General features: G+C 44.6%; 1 protein-coding gene across 15 annotated transcripts in view; it reads right to left on the reverse strand.

Moving 5' to 3' along the window:
- Nucleotides 1-18,531, reverse strand: part of MTSS1 (MTSS I-BAR domain containing 1) — a 202,483-nt gene that overhangs the window by 13,395 nt on the left and 170,557 nt on the right. For 8 of the 15 annotated variants that reach the window (XM_023545979.2, XM_023545983.2, XM_023545978.2 and 5 more), the window contains 4 exons: nt 16,398-16,409; nt 6,501-6,658; nt 5,251-5,358; nt 3,834-3,931 (listed from right to left, as the gene is read on the reverse strand). In XM_023545979.2, coding sequence (XP_023401747.1) covers nt 3,834-3,931; nt 5,251-5,358; nt 6,501-6,658; nt 16,398-16,409 — 376 coding nt within the window. The remainder of the gene's footprint in view (nt 1-3,833; nt 3,932-5,250; nt 5,359-6,500; nt 6,659-16,397; nt 16,410-18,531) is intronic. The other 7 variants (XM_064268055.1, XM_064268062.1, XM_064268059.1 and 4 more) reach the window with 1 other exon arrangement.

The raw sequence follows: 18,531 nt of genomic DNA on the forward strand, positions 1-18,531 counted from the left end.
TGACACACGGAGATCACCATGAGCTGGAACCCACTCCATGGCAACTGGTGGTCGAGGCAACGTTTGTGCGGATGTGTTTTACATTTTATTAACAAAGGCGATGATTTAATTAGTGATCTACCCCAATCTCAGGTGTTTCTCTGTTAAAATATCTGCGGACCTTGCACAACAGCGCACCTAGCAGGGGGCAGACAGCTTTCACCCACTGAGGCAGTCGATTGTAAACGGTTTGCTTCCAAGACGGAGCAATAAACAAGGATGTTGCAAAATTACACACACCTTAGGAGTGTCCTTCTGCATTCCATTTCCAGCCCTAAGATGTAGCCTCTGTGCTCTGTATATGAATTCAAGTTACAAAAAAACAGAAAACTGAACAAAGTGCCATGCTCCAAACAAGCAGAGCTGATAATTACAGGGCAGTTGTAGAAACACCAGAAGAATGAAAAAAATACGACCCAGCCCAGGATCAGAAAGTTTGTACTTTCTGGTCCCAACCTTGCACGAAGGTTCTGTTTTGCAAACTCTGACAGCTAATAAGGTAGTCAAGGATTTTAAGACTGTTCTACACTAGAACTACTTGGTGCTAACGTTCCAACAGGGGGCATTGTGTGGGAGACCTTGGTTCAATTCCTGACCAACACACTTCCTGCACAGCCACCACCCTTCTGTCAGCAGAGGCTGGAGTGTTGCTATGATGCCGAACAGGTTTCAGTGGCGCTTCCAGACTAAGACAGACTAGGAAGACAGGCCTGGCAATCTACTTTTGAAAATCAGTCAATGAAAGCCCTATGGATCACAATGATCTAATCCCCAGCTGATCATGGGGATGGATCAGGACTGGGCAGCGTTTTGTCCCATTGTGCATGGGGTCGCCATGAGCTGGGGGCCGACTCAACGGCAACTACAACGATGTTCTGACAGACGTGGGGCGGGGGGCTAGAGGAAATCACTGCTGCAGAGAGTAATTATCATGATTTCTGCTTTTCCCCAGTCAGCGGGAAGAGGCATTTACAGACAGCCAGTGAAGCGGGCTCCAACTCCACTCCAGCAAGCTCACAGCTGACGTTGTCAGTGCAACATGACTTGCTATTCAAACCAGAGCTTTGCATCTTTCATTCCAGGTTGAACCCCTACTGAGAATCTGTATTTCTAACAAGTTCCCAGAGGATGCTAATGCTGCTGGTTAGAGATGAATTCTGAGACCCGCTAGTAGAGCAGTGGTTCTCAAAATTTATTATACATTAAGAATCACCTGGGGATCTTATTAAACTAAAGATTCTGATTCAGCATATCTGGGGTGGAAATGCCCATTTTCAGCAGTGGTTCAAACCAGAATGAACTGGTCCGAAGCCCTGATTCAAGCTAAGACTGCAAAAAAGAAAAGCTATACATGCAACTTTGTTTTGCAATAATGAGAAAGAATTTTTTTTTTTAGGTTACAGTAGGGTAAAAAAAAAAAAGATTTGTCACACACACATACGAAGCCCATGAAAGAGGACAAGAAACCAGCCAGCATTTCAGGGAGCAGAACAGCAGGATGTAGCACCTAGTCTCCTGCTTCCTCTAAGCGTATCCTGAGCAAGCAGAGGTATGAAATGAAGCACACACGTGTGTACAGAGACATCCCCCTGCACCAGTTCAGCAGATCCAGACTGCCTTTCAGTGAAGGGGACAGTCACTTGGCTATGAAACATCACATTAAAAAGACGAGTAGGTCAAGGGTACCAAAAAACACCATGATGTTTCCATCCTTCATGAAGAGGACATACCCCAGAGGTCATGGCCCCCAGACTCTCTGTTAGCCCAAAACTATAACCATTCCCCCCAAGCCAACTCTTCAGACAAAGATTAGACAGGACTATCACTGGGTTTTTCTGGGATAAGACAGAAAATGATACTGGTGAGGAGCGTGCTTCTTAGCTCAAGTAGACACATGAGACTATGTGGGCAGCTTCTGTCTGGAGGCGAGATGAAAAGGCAGAGGGGGACAGGAGCTGGCTGAATGGACATGGGAAATACAGGGTGGAGAGGAGTGTGCTGTCACATTCTAGGGAGCGCAACTAGGGTTACATAACAATGTGTGTAAGTTTTTGTATGAGAAACTGACTTGAATTGTAAACTTTCACTTAAAGCGCAATTAAAAAATAGGAGAATAAACTTTTCTGTTAGAAGAGCTTTCTAACAGAAAACTGCTAAAAAAAAAAAAAAAAAAACACCAGTTTTCTAGAGGGCAGAACTATTTCAATTGATTCTGACTATGTTTCAATAGGCAGCAGTAGTTAATGATTGAACACCTGGGCTGTATTGCCCCAGGTTTTAAAACCTGGCAGAATTCAGAGCAAACCAACTCTTTTTATAATTTTTCAATTACTTCTACCTCTGTCTCCCATGCTTGACAAAGAGCTATTTGTAAGGTCCCCCTTCCATTAACATAGTAGGTCCTCAGTACATGTCTGGTTATGGAATGCATACATGCAGGAATGTGTGGTCCAACAAAGGCAATTGCACAGAATGAAAAATACAAGCTCACAGCTTGCTCTTCTGAGCTGGCTCTCTAAGGAGGCAATGAGAATTTTATACAAGGTGGTGGTGGTAGTGGTGTACAGAGCAAGTGGGCCATTTACTTTGTGAAACCCTGAGACAGAAACTTGGGGGAAACATCCGAACTCCTTCAGGGAATGACTTACTAGGCTGAGGGCTGGAGGCCATGGTCTCAAAGGACATCTAACTCAACTGGCATCACATAGTTTATTAAAGAAAATGTTGTACATCCAACTATGGTGAGTAGCATCTGGGGTCTTAAAAGCCTGTGAGTGGCCATCTAAGATACATCTACTGGTCCCATTCCAGCTGCCACAAAGGGGAATGAAGAAACCAAAGACATAAGGGAAAGATTAGTTCAAAGGACTAACGGACCGCAAATACCAAAACCTACACCAGACTGAGCCCAAGATAACTAGATGGTGCCTGGCTACCACCACCAACTGCCCTGGCAGAGATCACAATAGAGGGTCTCAGACAGAGTGGGAGAAAAATGTAGAACAAAATTTAAATTCACACATATACAAAAAAAGGCCAGACTTGCTGGTCTGACAGAGACTAGAGAAACCCTAAGAGTATGGTCCCCAGGTATCTTTTTAACTCAGTACTGAAGTCATTCCCGAGGTTTACCCTTCAGCCAAAGTTTAGACAGGTCTATAGGTCAAACAATAATACATGTGAAGAATGGGCTTCGTAGTTCAATCATGCATATGAGACTAAATGGGCACACCAGCCCAGAAGCAAAGGCAAGAAGGCAGGAAAACTGGACCCAGGGTAGAGAAGGGGAGGGTGTTGACGCATTGCAGGGCTGGCAACCAATGTCACAAAACAATTTGTGCATTGTTTAACGAGAAATTAATTTGCTCTGTAAACTTCCACCTAAAGCACAATAAAATAAATAAGTGCATAAATAACTTGGGGGGAAATGAGAGCACAGGCCATTGTTACTTTCTTCATTTGCTCTGGCAACAAAATCTGCCTGTATAAAATCAACCTATGTTCACTTTTTCTTAGTCCTTGTGATTTTTACTCTGCTAACCCTACGACAAGCAGTTGAAAGAGAACAAGCTACACCCACTAGTCTCATGGCTAATGTGCTTTTCTTACCGATCCGAAATGAATCCAGAGACTAAAGAGACTGAAATCATGATGGCATTTTCCAGCTGATCACATCACCATTTCCTGTTTAAAGTTAGCCACCCAAGGAGATGAAGGACTGCCTCTGCTGCTCATATCAGCATAAAGAAACACAACCTGACCTGACAGCAAGAGTGAACCACTGCTCCACCTACCTGCAGACACTTGACTTTCGGGACATGGCGGTGCTGGGGGAAGATGGCGGCGTCTGATACGACCAACTGTAATCTGAGCCTTTCAGGTCCAGAATCACCTGAAGAGGCAGAGAGTCGACTGGGTGAGTCAAGTGCTGAGAAAGGGAACATATTTTTTACCTGCTAAAGAAAAATACTATCTGTCAAATCTTAACACTTATCATAACATCAAAATTCTGCCATCATGTGAAGGTGGGAGTTAAAGAAAAAAAAATTGTGCCTTTTTTCTATTAAACAACCACACTTTCAATCCATCAATGTCATAATCCTTTTTCTGAGACAAGCAAAAATATAATTAATGGGGGGAGGGTAAAGGAAACCATGAGATATCAGTTAAAAGAAAAAAAAAGAGAGAGAGATTTACAGTGACAGATGAACAATTTAGCCAGAAAATGACTTTCTACCCAAGGCTGGAATTCACAGGAAATCATCTTATGGCACCACAAAGGCAATTACATTTTCAGGGTTTGTTGATCTTGCATTTTAACTACTCAATATTCAATGGCCACTTGTGTTGGATTTCACCAAGACTAGACATTTTAAAACCTGGAAGAACCAAGAACAAACCAATTCTTTCACCATTTTTCACCAGTACTTCGTCTGTCTCCCTTGACAAAGAGCTACTTGAGCGTAAGACCCACCTTTCATTCACATAGTAGGTGCTCAATAAATGTCTAGTTAAAAAACGCATGGACGGACAAAAGCAATTGCACAGAATGGAAAACACAAGCTTCCAGTGTTGCCTTCTGAGTTGGCTTTCTAAGGAGGCAATGAGAATTATACACACAGGGCAGAAGCCAGCACGTGATGCATCAGATATTTCTTTAAATGTGTCTCTTCCCACCTGCTATGGTGTTAATGTTACATGAGCCAAATGAATAAAGCACAAAAATGTCATTTTCTCCTAAGATGAGAGATCCCCACATGTTACTACACTGGAAACAGGGAAATATAATGAGAACGGTTGACTGCCAAGTTCCCGTGGGAGTTTATTTCTAGAAGGTAGATGAACATAGCCACTGAGAACATGGACTCTGGAACTCGACTGCTTGGTTCAAATCCCAGTGCTACCGCTCACTAGCTAGGTGAACCTGCTTCAGTTACCTACCCTCTCAGTACCTCAGGATCCTCCTCTATGAAATGGGATAATACTGAAGGTTAACTGAGACTATCTATGAGAAGAGCTTGGAACAATGCCTGGCACACAGTAGGGGCTATATGATGCTTAGCTGTTATGATTATCATATAGTACAACCTGAAGGACATAGTGAAATACTGATATGAATTAGTATGTGACGATGCCGGGGGGACACTCAGGATCTGGAACCTGGGTCACCTTGGCTTGCTCCCCTGAGTGCTCAGTCCACACAGCTCCTACCTGTTCGCTTGAGGAGGGTAGTTTGTGAGGGTCCATGGTCAGGCTCTTTAGATCTTCTGATATGGTCTGAAGGTGAGTTATTTCCCCTAGCATTGAGATTTCTTCTTCCTGAGGAAAAGTGAGTCACAGCAAGTTACGCTCATTAGTGACGGACTTCATGGTCTTGGTCCAATTTTTTACTAGCACCCAGGTCAAGGTTAATACTTTCAATTTCTCAGAAAAGGCACACTTCCCTGAGGGCACTTCAAGCTCTTTTTTGGGGGGGGGCGGAATGGAGAGGAAAAAAAGTCTCCCATAAGTATGGAGTGACCTGGGTGCCCCGGACAGTGGTCAAAAGCCGAAACAAGCACACGTGCCTTTCCCGCAGTATCTGGGGGGCCATCAGGCCTGCTCAGAAAACCTGACTTGTATTCTTGTGGGTTCCTACAGTCCAGCCCTCTTTCACATGCTGAGGAGGCCTGCCTGTGAAGTCAATGGCTTCGGTGGGTGACGCGATTCAGTGCTGTTTTGGTTCAGATCTGATAGCAGATCTTTGCAGCAGCAGACACACGTTCCATAGACATTAACTGTCTCCCTTCTTTCTGTTTTCTCCAACTTAAAAATGGCAAGTGTGAAGGGAGCAGAGCCCCGTGGATGAAACATTCCATCACTTTACCAAAGCGCCAAGCTGGGACTGTGGGCCCAGGCAAGGGTGATTCATAGTTAAACTCTATGTTGAGGATAACTCACATTTGGACATTTTGGTAGGCCTAAGGGATATGAAATTGTGGGCTTTCTTACCAACTTTGAGAAAGCCAACAGCAGCTTTCTCAGTTATGGCATGTAAACACAATTTACTTCAAAAATAAGTTCGAGTTGACTTGTTGAGGCTCTTCTATATTAATCACGTGGTCACTTGTTAGTATTCTACTTGGCCAGTGGGTCTCAAAATCACCTGTCAGGCTTATTGAAACATAGATGGCTGGTCCCCACCCCCAGGTCTCATATCTACCAGTTCCCAGGTGAGGCTGATGCTGCCAGCCTGGGACCACACTTTGAAAAACATCTTGCTACACTTTCTTGACTTGGGGAGAAAAAGTAAGTGGAAAAACCAGTGCGAAGAATTGTGAGCAAGGCGTGGGCCATGTGGCCATCAACACCCGGTGGAGAACCACTGATCATAGAAGGGATTCCATACCCTGATTCCCAACACACAGCAGATGAATGGATAAACAAAGAAGGAAAGTCTCTGGAGCTTTCCACAAACTTACGATCACTGGCCGCAGCATAGAGATGAAGGTGCAGAATCGGCCACGCTCTTCAATCAAAGCTTTGCGCACTGCCTGCTTCTCTGTTTCTTCCAACAAGAGATATTTATCATTGACATCCTGGAGAGCACTGTCCAACTGAGGCTGGATATCGCCTCTCCCTGCAAACGAAACAAAGCCCAGGTACGGCTCACTGAAACACCAGTTTCTGGAACAAATGCACCTCCCTGGGGTCCTTGTTAAGAGTCAAAATCACCATTTTCCAGGATTAAAAAAAAAAAAAAATTTACTTATACCCAGAAAGGACTTAAGGTGGCTGTTTTTCTAGGAGCAGTCATTTCCAATCTCCAATACCAGAGTGGCACATTTATCCTGGCTTACTCAGGTTACTCAGGACAAGGAAGGTTTCCGGGGCACTTCATCCCTTACTGCCTCGTGCAACTCCACAGAGCTTCTGCCAATTAAACCCCCAGACATGACAGCCAGACAGTATCCTTCCTTTTAGAACATTCTGAAGAGGTGAAGGATGGAGGAACAAGGTGAGTGCCTGTGGATGTTTCCAAAAGTGAGCACAAGCTGCCTTTGTTGGGTCAACCTTAATGCAAGAACCTTTGTTTGGGCAGAAGTTTCTGTCACTGAGGACAAAAGTGGCAAACGTCAGCTCTCCTGACTCTGGGGCCCCGGGGAATCCTTGGCAGTGAATTTAAGTCCACAGTGGAGATCCCTGAATGCTCTTCCTGTTGAACAAGTCCAGTAACAAAAGGACCCACAGTCAGTTCTCTGCTGCTGAAAAACTGAAGGCGAGTCTGTTCTGAGCCTGCCCCCGATTTGATAACTGTCTGCCCACATCGACCAAACCCAAAAACCAGTTGTTGTGGAGTTGATTCTAACTCATGGCGACCTCGTGTGTTTCAGAGTAGAGCCGTGGTCCTTAGGGTTTTCAATGCCTGTGACCTTTCAGAAGTAGACTGCTACGCCTTTCTTCTGAGGCGCCTCTAAGTAGATTTGAACCATCAGCCTTTTGGTTAGTAGCTGAGCATTTAACCATTTGCGCCACCCAGGGACTCTGCCCATGTCCACAGAGCTCAGTTAAATGGGGGCGAGCATTTCTAGAGTCTTAAACAATTCAGATCTTCAAACAACTCTAGAACATGGTTGGCAAACTGTTTCTATAAAGTTTTATTAGAACACAGCCATGCCCATTCATTAACATACTGTGTGCCACAACTGCTGAGCTGAGTAGTTACAACACAGACAGTATGGCCCCAAGACCGACAATATTTACAATCTGGCCCTTTACACACAGAGTTGGCTGCACTAGGAGATAACCGCGGACAAAACAGGCTGATGGCACCATGACGGAGCAGGAGCTTCTGCAGATCTGATCTGTAGGTGGGAACAATGGGGTCACTCCATGGGGAGGCCAGCTCACAAGCTTCCTCACTGAGGTCCTAAGGCAGAGCCCTCACCCACCACCGGGAACAGAGTAAGGCTATTTCAACTCCTCGGGGGGCAGGGACTTGGCCTTTCTCAGCCCAGCCCCCAGGACAATGCTGTTATGTATATACAGTAAAACCTGCAAAAGCCGGAAACTGTGTAAGGTGGAAACCTGTCAGAGAAGGAAAGCTCTAATATTTTCCACTAAAACAGGCAATAGAAAAGTGGTAAGAGTGCACCCTGTCAAGGGCAAAAACCTTGAGAGACCCGGGAAAACAAGGCAGTCCCATGAAGTTCCGGCTCTCACAGGTTTCACTGTGTATCAACTGCTCAACAAGTATCTGTCTAATAGATTTAAACTCAGAATGCTAGAGCTGGAAGGGGCCTGAGGGACTTCTCTTGCCAATCTGGTTGTTTTTGAGTGGCAGTTGAGGTCCAAATGAAAAAAACCAGACCCACTGCCGTCGAGTTGATTCCGACTCATAGTGATCCTATAAGATACAGTAGCACTGCCCCATAGAGTTTCTAAGGAGCGCCTGATGGATTTGAACTGCCGACCTTTAGGTTAGCAGCCACAGCACTTAACTACTACGCCACCAGGGTTTCCAGCTGAGATCTAGAGAAGTGAAATATACCGTCAGAGGTACACAGGGAAAGGCCTGGAGCCAGGGCAGAGCACACCTGGTCTGACTTTCTCTAGCACTGAGCTCAATCTCCTCTGCCACATGCCTCAAGTGAGTGAATACCGAATGAATGAATTCCACGACGCCTCCCAGGAAAGGGACTGCCCTGTTACCATCTACCCTCTTCAGAATGATGTAGAAGACATTAAATGCAATGCTCCATTTGAAGAAGAAAAAGGTCAGAGAAAACGGCCTTGAGTGGAGGAATACATTTCATGTTTTCTCTCCTAAGCAGATAAGAAAGCTTAACTTGGAGCAAGAGGTGATCAAGCTTAAAGAACATTCTAAAAGAACAGGGAGTTGGATTTCAGTAAGGAAAAGTCAGCTCTTAGGCAGAGATTAAGCACCAAGTTAGCATGTAAAGGGATGCCCTAGTCAAACAACACCCTCAACGCCTGGGATAACCAGTGAAGCCCAGTACACACCATCCTGTATCTCTCAACAGTCATGTGAGTACAAATGTATAACATGCACAACAATGTACAGCTTCAGAGTGTCTCACTTGCTGGTTCCTCCGTCACCTACCCCGCAGGTTAGTTCTACCTGTTCCTCTAGTTTCTCCACCGGGGATGGAGAGGAAGTCATCCTCATGCACTGATCTAACACCTGATCATGCGTGTCCTGTGTTCATTACTGGGCACAGAACCCATAAAAAAACCCACTGCCATCAAGTCAATTCCGACTCAGAGCGGCCCTACAGGACAGAGTAGAACTGCCCCAAACAGTTTCCAAGGAGCACCTGGTGGATTCGAACTGCTGACCTTTTTGGTTAGCAGCCATAGCTCTTAACCACTATGCTACCAGGGTTTCCAAAGAGCTTGTAAAATCACTCCCCCATTCTCCCTGGGGATTTTCCAGATGGCGGGGGCACTGTGGCGTCCCCCGGGCTAGTCAAATTGTGGTTTTTCTGTTTTAAGATGACCATGAAGAAAGGCCTGGCAATCTATTGTAAACAACATATTAAAATGCTAGTTTGTGCAGATGAGCCCACATACTCTGAATGTGCGTACGTGATGGAAACCCATGGGTCATGATGGAATGCTGCGAACACCCCCTTTTCAATGCAACCTACTGAACAGTCTGGCCAATTGCAGGCCTTGTTGGGTAAGACCACGTGGCTGAGGGCTAGTCTAGAGGCCTTCTTCTAGTCTCTCTCTCTCCTATGATGTTTTAACAGCAAAACTTGGAGGGCTGCAGACTAAGCCAGAATGTTCTTAACTACAGCAGAGGGAAGCAGAGGAGAATTGGTGGAGGAGGGCAGTAAATTAAAATGATAATACTTGATAAAACCCCCTTGGATGTGTTTTGATTACAATAGCAATAATTTTTAAATAACAGCTTGTAATTATAAGGGCATTCCTTGGTGGTACAAATGGTTAGCGTCCTCGGCTGCTAACAAAAGGCTGGAGATTCGAGTCTACTCGTAGGTGCCTCAGAAGAAAGGCCTGGCAATCTACTGCTGAAAAATTAGCCATTGAAAACCCTACGGAGTGCAGTTCTACTCTAAGACACACGGGGTCGCCATGACTCAGAATCAACTTGACGGCAACTGGTTTGGTTTTATAAGACATTGAAAAAAACCTTTACTTCTTTTCTCAAGTTTTAGGCACAGCCTAGTTAATAACTCTAACTTTTAAAATATCTATCCACACAGGAAAGCAAAGTAATAGAAACAAGTGTTATCTAATTTGGTAAATGTATATTTAAATTATTCTACCATTGTAGCACAGTTATTTTAAATATGTATTATGTTATAATGAAGGGATTTTCAAATTGTAGTATTCTAAAATAAGTATGATCTGTAAAGACTGCTATAATTACAGTGATAGTGAGAACATTTCCATTCAGGATATATCATAACCTATAAACACAACGTTTATTTTCTAAATTCACTAACAATATATAATTATATTTTTATACAATGACTGCGGTAGAGACGAGTCCACATTCCAGGTGGACACACTGGTGAGGGGCAGTGAGGGGCAGCAACAGCTCAGTCAGTGGTAGAATTCTTGCCTCCCGAGAGGGAACCCAGGCCCGATTCCTGGCCCACATACCTCACGGGCTGCTCTGCCAGGGTAGCCCCACTCACATTCAAAATGCAAACACTCTCTGTGGCTCCTTTTCACCAGCTCCCACCGCTCTCCAGAAAAGTCCGGTGGACGGACTTCCCCACTGCCTGTCACACAAGGCAGCACGGTCAGCTGGGCCACCTGGCCGCCTCGCCTTCTGGAGCCACTCTGTCCCCCTTCCTCCTCGCCTCACTCTCCTCCCCAGGCCCCTTGCACTCCTCCAGGGCTCATCCTACCTTCATATACACCCCATCCTCCTCACCTGCCTAAAGCCTGTTCCCCCTGCAGGTTTGCCTCAACCCTGTTACTCCTCCTCGAACTTCCTGGCCAGGTTAAAAAAAAAAAAACCCCAAACCACCTGCTGTCAAGTCAGCCCCACTCACGGCGACCCCGTGGGGGTCAGAGGAGAGCTGTGCTCAGCGGGGTTCACAGCTGATTTTTTGGAAGTAGGTGGCCAGGGCTTTCTTCTGAGGCATCGCTGGGAGGCTTGAATCCTTGACCTTTTGTTAGCAACCGAGCATGATGACCATTGGCACCACCTCCCTGGCCAGATTAGGGTCCTCTTACTTGAGCTCAGAAGTTCCTTCTAGTCCGTCAGAGCACTTAGCCCAGTTCTAATTTCATTTTCATTTTCCTAGTTATTTGATTGCTGTCTCCCCTGGTAAACCCCATCAGGGCAGAAACCATGGACGTTTTTTGCCCAGCGCTGTATCTTCTCGCTCTGCACACTTGTCTGGAAGGCAGGAGATGCTCAAATACTTGTGGAATGAAGGAGGTATTGATAAAACCACACGACCTGAATGTGCTCACTGGTGACCAGCATGCCCTTAAATGGCCTAAAAGTGCAGACCTAGTGAATTCCAGGACCGCCAAGCAGCCAGAAGAAGGGAGGGGGCCCCTTAAATGGGCTTTCCAGACAAAATTCCTGAGCAAAGAGACTTTATGGACTTTTCTGTAAAATTTCAGTCATTCTCAGTCTTGAGAATTGTTTTTCCACAGCCAGTTTCCAGGCCCTGCTTCTATTCACACTGAGGAGTCACGAAGAAAGCAGCCAGCAGCCCTTGACACCCCCAGGCAAAGTCACATGATCGTCTTCACAGAAACACTTATGGGGGGGGGCAGGATTACTGGGCACCATGTCGCCTCTAAAGGAGGGAGGATTTTTTTTTTAATTAAGTAAGGAGAGTTTACAAAGGATTTTGAAATGAAATCAAGATCCCATATCAACTTCTCAACATTTATCCTTTATTTTCTTTAAGCTCCACATAAATATTTCAAAGCAAGAATTAATACTTCCTTGTGCAGTGGTTCAGAGCTGTGGCCGCTAACCGAATGGCCACCAGCCGCTCCCTGGAAACCTCAGAGGGCAGTCCCACTCTGTGAACGGCAGTGGTGGTTTAGTAGCAGAATTCTCGCCTTACACGGAGGAGACCCAGGTTCAATTCCGGCCAATGCACCTCACGAGAAGCCACCACCCGTCTGTCAGTGGAAGCTTGCATGTTGCTGTGCTAAACAGACGTCAGCGAAGCTTCTAGACTAACATGGACTAGGAAGAAAGGCCTGGGGATCTACTTCTGAAAATCGGCCAATGAAAAGCTTATGGACCACAACACTCTGATCCGCAACTGATCGTGGGGATGGCGCAGGATTGGGCCAGGATTTCATTCCATTGTGCTTGAGGTCATTACTAGCTGGGGACTTTACGACAGCTAACAACATCTGACAGACGGGGAAACAGATTCAGGGCCAGTGAGCTAGTCACCGGCACAGCTAGAATCCAGCCCTGGGTTTTCTCATTCAGAAGCCCACATTCTTGGGACTTTGAGCTCACGGTAAACACAAATCCTAGCAAATGAGGTGCTAGATGCTACAAGTTCAAAGTTGTAACAGCTCAATTTAAAAGCCAATCAAATGTGACGAGCACTATCTGGACCCCCCCACCCCCCGGCTCCCCAACATCTTCACGCACATGCTGCTGCCCACACAGAGGCCTCCTGGTGGGACCCAGCCAGACATTTTCAGGCAAATGGCAACAGGCAACCAGCAAACCCAGGACCCACAGGCCAGGACGGCTGTCAGGAGTCAGCAAACATCCCAAATCATTTCTTTCTCCTGAGACAGACCTACAGGGAAGCCATTACAATCCTGCAGGATGACCTCCGTACGCCCCTGACACTCACACAAATGCTGTATTTCATTCTAAGACGCCCGCCTTTCTGCATTTTCACACTCACAAATCGTGATGTGTCTGACAACCAATGGTGTGCTGTACTTTAATTGGCAGTGATTTTTTCTCTTTTTTAGTGGTCCATAAAATAATGAGGTATCTTAAAAAAAGCCTAGTGCCGTCCCAAAATTCAGTGGAATACAGGGTACAAATGCTTGAAATGGACCTGTAAAGGGATGCTGGAGATTAGAATTTGGAATGAGAAATTCCCTTTTGCCCCAGAAGAGTGGATGAGGCTATTTTTATTACCCTATGTAAGTGTCCTTGTATTGCTTAATAGCATATTTTCTAAGTGTATGTAAATATAGTAAGTATATGTAAGACGATATAATTTTTGGGAAGATAAAGTCAAGACTCTAACATGATAGACAAGGCCATGGGTCCCTGCTCACAGCTGCAAGCCCACCTCTTCCTAGTCCTGCACTGAGAGAAGACAGAAGAGCCATTCACACCTTGGTTGTTGTTATCGGGCGCCATGTGACAGGGAACTGCCCCATAGGGTTTTCTAGGCTGTAATCTCTACAGAGCAGATTGCCAGGTCTTTTTTGTGGAGTCACTGGGTAGGTTCAAACTGCAACCTCTTGGTTAGCAGCCGAGCGCTTAACCATTGTGCCACCAGGGCTCTTTATTCACACCTGGGTAAAATCTTGAAATCAGCACACAAACATGTCTTCCCACAACATGGAAAAAACATGTTCTTCCCTAAGAACCCTGCTTTTAGTTTGAGCTGGATCCTTCCCACAGCACGGAACACTCCATGAGGGCATGACTGTGTCCGTATCATCATCGCTGCACCCCCAGCACTCAATGCATGATAGAACACCTAGCAGGCACCCATTAGTAATTATTAAAGGGATGAAATGGAAATGAAACCCAACTCAGCTTCCAGCCACTTGGACCTGTTTTCTCTGTACCTTTCCACACACTCTTCCTCCTTCTGAAACGTATACGCACCCCACCCTTCTCTACAAGCAACCCTTAGTTCAGCCTTGAAGAGTCTGCTTAAGCATCACCTCTTCTTGGAAACTTCCAACTCCCCCAGGAAAAATCCAGTCTCTTCTTTCTCTGTCTACCCACGGCATTTTCTTCACAATCCACTGAATAATTTATGTTGCCACGTCATGGTTGTCTGTAAGATGTTTGCGCCTTTACCACACCATACACAACTTGAGGGTAGAGACTATTTCTGCATCCTTAGCAGCTAACAGAGTCTAGCACAGAAGAGGTATTTACACCTGTTGGATGGATGGATGGATAGATGAAGGTTTGCTTGCATCACAGGGCTCGTGTGCACTCATCAAAGGGGAATGTTGATGAATGAGATGGCACCAGCTATGAATCAATTAGCCCCATGAAGCACAGGAATGGCTTATGGGTTGCATCTCTAGAGAGGCTTGGACTGCTACTGCACCCTGCCATTGGCTATGCTCTGCACCATCCGTTCAGTGTCCTCTAGGGAGACGAAATCATATTGTGCATGCAATCGATACTTCCAACACGTTGTCCTTCTAATCTTCTGCTCTTTTATACACGGTTGAGGTTAACACTGAGAAAAGTGCTCGGCTCCTATTCTGCTTCTACATTGTGAATAACTCTCCCCTGGCTTCCGAATAAAGCTCCAGGGAAGCCACGTGTGCTGCACCTTGACAACAGTCCCCTTGTGCACAGGGACATTCCAGGACACTGGTTTCTGCTCCTGCAGTCAGCCATTTGAGTCACAGCCAACTCACTTGATGAGCTGTGTCAGCATGAGACTTTAATAAAGGAAGAGCACTAGCAGCTCTGGGCCTCAGTGGGTCTACTTATTAGCTTGTTTTGACCAAGAATCCTCAGTTGTGAACGGCAGTTAATGAATACCCCAGCCTCTGAGGACTACACGCTTTCATCTGAAATGTAATGGCTCTTTGCAGGAGCTTACGGGGTTCAATTCAAATGTCTCCACTGATTTAGGTCAGGGATAGCTTCCTGAATGCCAGGCTAGGTCTAGAAGGTAAAATTCTACCACGCCTGCTTCCACTGAGATGGAGCGAGCCCCAGTCATTCTCCATTTCCCCCATCACCCCACTAACACTGGGCAGAGCTCGTGGGCAGCATCCCATCGTCTGTACCTTTTTCTTCCTCCTCATTCTACTGCTCCAGCCTGGTGTTCCCCAGGGCCAGAGGGAATAGAGGCCAGGCTGTGACTCTCTAATGCCAACTAACTTTTTTATGTTTTGTGAAAATGTACGCAGCAAAGGATACACCATTTTGACAAATCCTATATGTACAATTCAGTGACCTTGTTTACTTTCTTCAAGTTGTATAACCATTCTCGCTATCCTTTTCCAAATCATTCCACCGTTAATGTAAAGTCACTGCCCCCGAAGTTTCTCATCTAACCTTTCGAGATGCTGTTGTCAGTTTGATCCCACATAGATAAATCTTTGAGGGGCACAATGTTCAAGGGATACCTCACTAATTAGGACTAAACTGTTGTCTGGTTCAATGCAGACTTCCAGGAAAAGTTTAGGTTTGAGGTTTAAGGTTTAAAGATTATCTCAGGGCAATAGTTCTGGGTCCAATTAACTCTTCAAGTCTTCACTTGTCTTTGTCACCATGAGGGAGACATAGAGACAGAACTGTCTCCCCCACACCAGGCCATCCCGACCTTACCGGTCAAGAGAACTGAGTGGTGTGGGTTTCGCTGTAGGTGACAAAATCCAATTCCAAAGCTCTTTGGAGCTCAGCACAAATGCTAAGAAAACACTTGGGCACGCTCGAGCAAAGAGAACCACAAGGACACCTCACAGACAACCCTTCCCAAGACAAAGCGACAGCCACAAGACCGTGAAAGTTTTGGTAGCATAACCACCCACAGGATGGCATTCAACAATCAGTTGAGAAGAACAATTCTGAGCGTTGAATTTGAAGATCTGATACCTTTGAAATGAAACATTTCACAAACTCTGCTGAAATAAGAAATACTTTTTTTTTTTAATGAATTTTTAGTTTTGAACAGTACCATATGGTCCTGGGGAGACAAAGTTAAAGATATTTTGCAAACAATACAACCAAATCTGATTTGGGAATTATTCTGATGAGTTATTTAGGGGGTTTTAGTTGTATTTTTTGTTTGTGATAGAAATATACGCATACATATATACTCAGATATATGTATGTTTCAAAATACTTCCTGTAGAAAGGAGGGTTAAATCACTCTGTATTTCTTCTTTCCACGAGTCTAATATTGAATTACGATGATGCAAAGGTTCTTAGAATGTTGTGCTAACACTTTTAATGGCCAAACATCCAAGGAAGAAAATGATTAAAACACACCCACACATAATTTTCTTAAAGTTATGGAAAATTAAGTAGGCACAATTGATTGTTCCAAGCTGGCAGGAAAACTTGGGCAATTAGCATAGGTCTGGACAACCATGGAAAGCCCACAGCAAGGACCATGCCGTGACCAGCCACCAGGGATACAGGATGGTAGACTTACCCAGAGCGTCCACTGGCGGGGGTGCACGGTGAGAAAGGGCAGGATACACAATTGACACAAAAAGGAAAATAATAAAGTCAAACCGGTATTCGAGCAGCAGTCTTACCTTTCTTCCATGTGTTCAATAGTCCATGGCTGGCCAAAGGATTTTTTATTATGGCGACTAAACCCTCATCCACCGAAAGCTGCACGTCCAAGCTCCCCTCTCCTGCCTTGCTGATGGTACCCTTCCCTTCCCATCTAAACAGGACCCTTCCTAGTCAGTAACTATCATCCCTTGAGAATGTAGCAAGGTTTTCTCTTTAAAATAATTTATTTTATTTTGTTGTTCAGAATACACACCAATTCAACTGTTTCTGCATGTACAGGTTCAGCGACATTGATTACATTCTTCTAGTTGTACAACCATTCTCACCCTCCTTTCCTGACTTGTTCCTCCCCCATTAACATAAACTCATTGCCTTCTATGGGTCCTATTTAATCTTTCCAGTTGCTGTTGTCAATTTGATCCCATGTAAATACATCTTAAAAGATCACAATGCTCAAGGCAGGCATTCTTTACTAGTTGAGCAAAAACTATCATTTGGTTTTAAGAAGACGTTAGGGGATATTTTGGTTTAAGGCTTAAAGATTATTACAGGGTAATAGTTTTGTGGGCTCATTCAGCCTCCACGGCTCCAGAAGATTTGAAATACTGTTCTAGGTTTTCCCCCTTTTGATCAGGATTCTTCTATAGGATCTTTGATCAAAATGTTCAGTAATGGTAGCTGGGCACCATCCAGTTCTTCTGGTCTCATGGTAAAGGAGGCATGTAGCAAGGTTTTTAAAAGAGAGATGAAGAATATATACTCAGAAGAAGCCAATTAAGATTTTTTAAAAGGAAAGCCTTTCAAGTATAATTTATCATAACTTGAAAAGTATCTGGGGGAACCTAGGGAAGTAAGTTTAGGGTAGGGTACAAATGAAAAAGAGAACAAAACAACCAAAACCAAATAATTATAGAACTTAAAGTTTTAGGATAACAGCAGATAAAATACTAGTGTAGAACCCCGTGAGTCTGTTTATAACATTAGCTTTGCAGCCTCTACTGAAAAATGATTAATTCAACTACTTAAATGTCAGGCTCAAGCATTAGCATATTAAAATGTTCCAGTTCTCTCTCTCAAAAACACTCCCCGATAAACTTTTAGTAGTTACAGATTGAAACAAATGGCTTCACCAGAATTATTTTTTTTATTTAAATGAATAATACTATGGGAGTTAATTAAGGTGACAGATAAGACTGCTGACTTAGGGCAGTAAGATGGCAAAAGTAGGTAAACAATATAAAACATCTCCCACTTCTGAGCCTCACTTACTTCTCCAGTTAGGTTATGGTCAGCTCTAGGACCCCAGAGGCAATGAGCTGACATCATGCACAGGGAGAGGGCCAGGGAGAGGCCACTCAGAGCTCACGGCCATTGGGTCGGTCAGCTCCATGCCACTTCCCCAGCTTCTTCTTGCCTTTGCCAGTTCTTGTTGTCTTTGTCCATCCTTAACCCCCAACCCCTGGCTGGCTTTTTTCTGTGCCCTTGACCCTGTGCCCTCTGCACTAGACCAGACCTTCTCTGAGGGCAGGGACCATCTCTCCAGCCCCAGCTCCTTGCCTAATAGATGTCCAATAAGCATGTCTTCAACAAAAATAGCTAGTCACCCATAACCAGAGCATATTCCAAGTTGGTTTAAAATGATTTTGAGATAAAATCCAATAAAAAACAAAGCATTAAAAAATGTTTTTAATGGAAATATTTAAATACCTTTGGATTATAAATGACCTGTCTCCATCATATTATAGTAAAAAAGAATCTAATAAGGAGTGTGTTAAAAGGTGATATTCGCAAACTAAGAAGCAAGGTAAATGAGTGGCAGCCAAAAACTACACCCCAGGTCGTTTGCCTAAGCCAAAAAAAACACAAAAAAACCAAGGGCTGTGCTAAACCCATGCTCAGATGCATGAGGGATTTCTAAATGAAAAGAATTAGAAGAATATTTAGATAATAGGTCACAGTGTTTTGACAAAGGTGTGGCAGAAAGCTGCTTGATAATCTCCTGAAAATATATTTAAAAGGAAATGGCTGTTTGGTTACATAAATTA

This window comes from Loxodonta africana, chromosome 14 (assembly GCF_030014295.1).
Source record: "Loxodonta africana isolate mLoxAfr1 chromosome 14, mLoxAfr1.hap2, whole genome shotgun sequence".
NCBI classification, from domain to species: domain Eukaryota; kingdom Metazoa; phylum Chordata; class Mammalia; order Proboscidea; family Elephantidae; genus Loxodonta; species Loxodonta africana.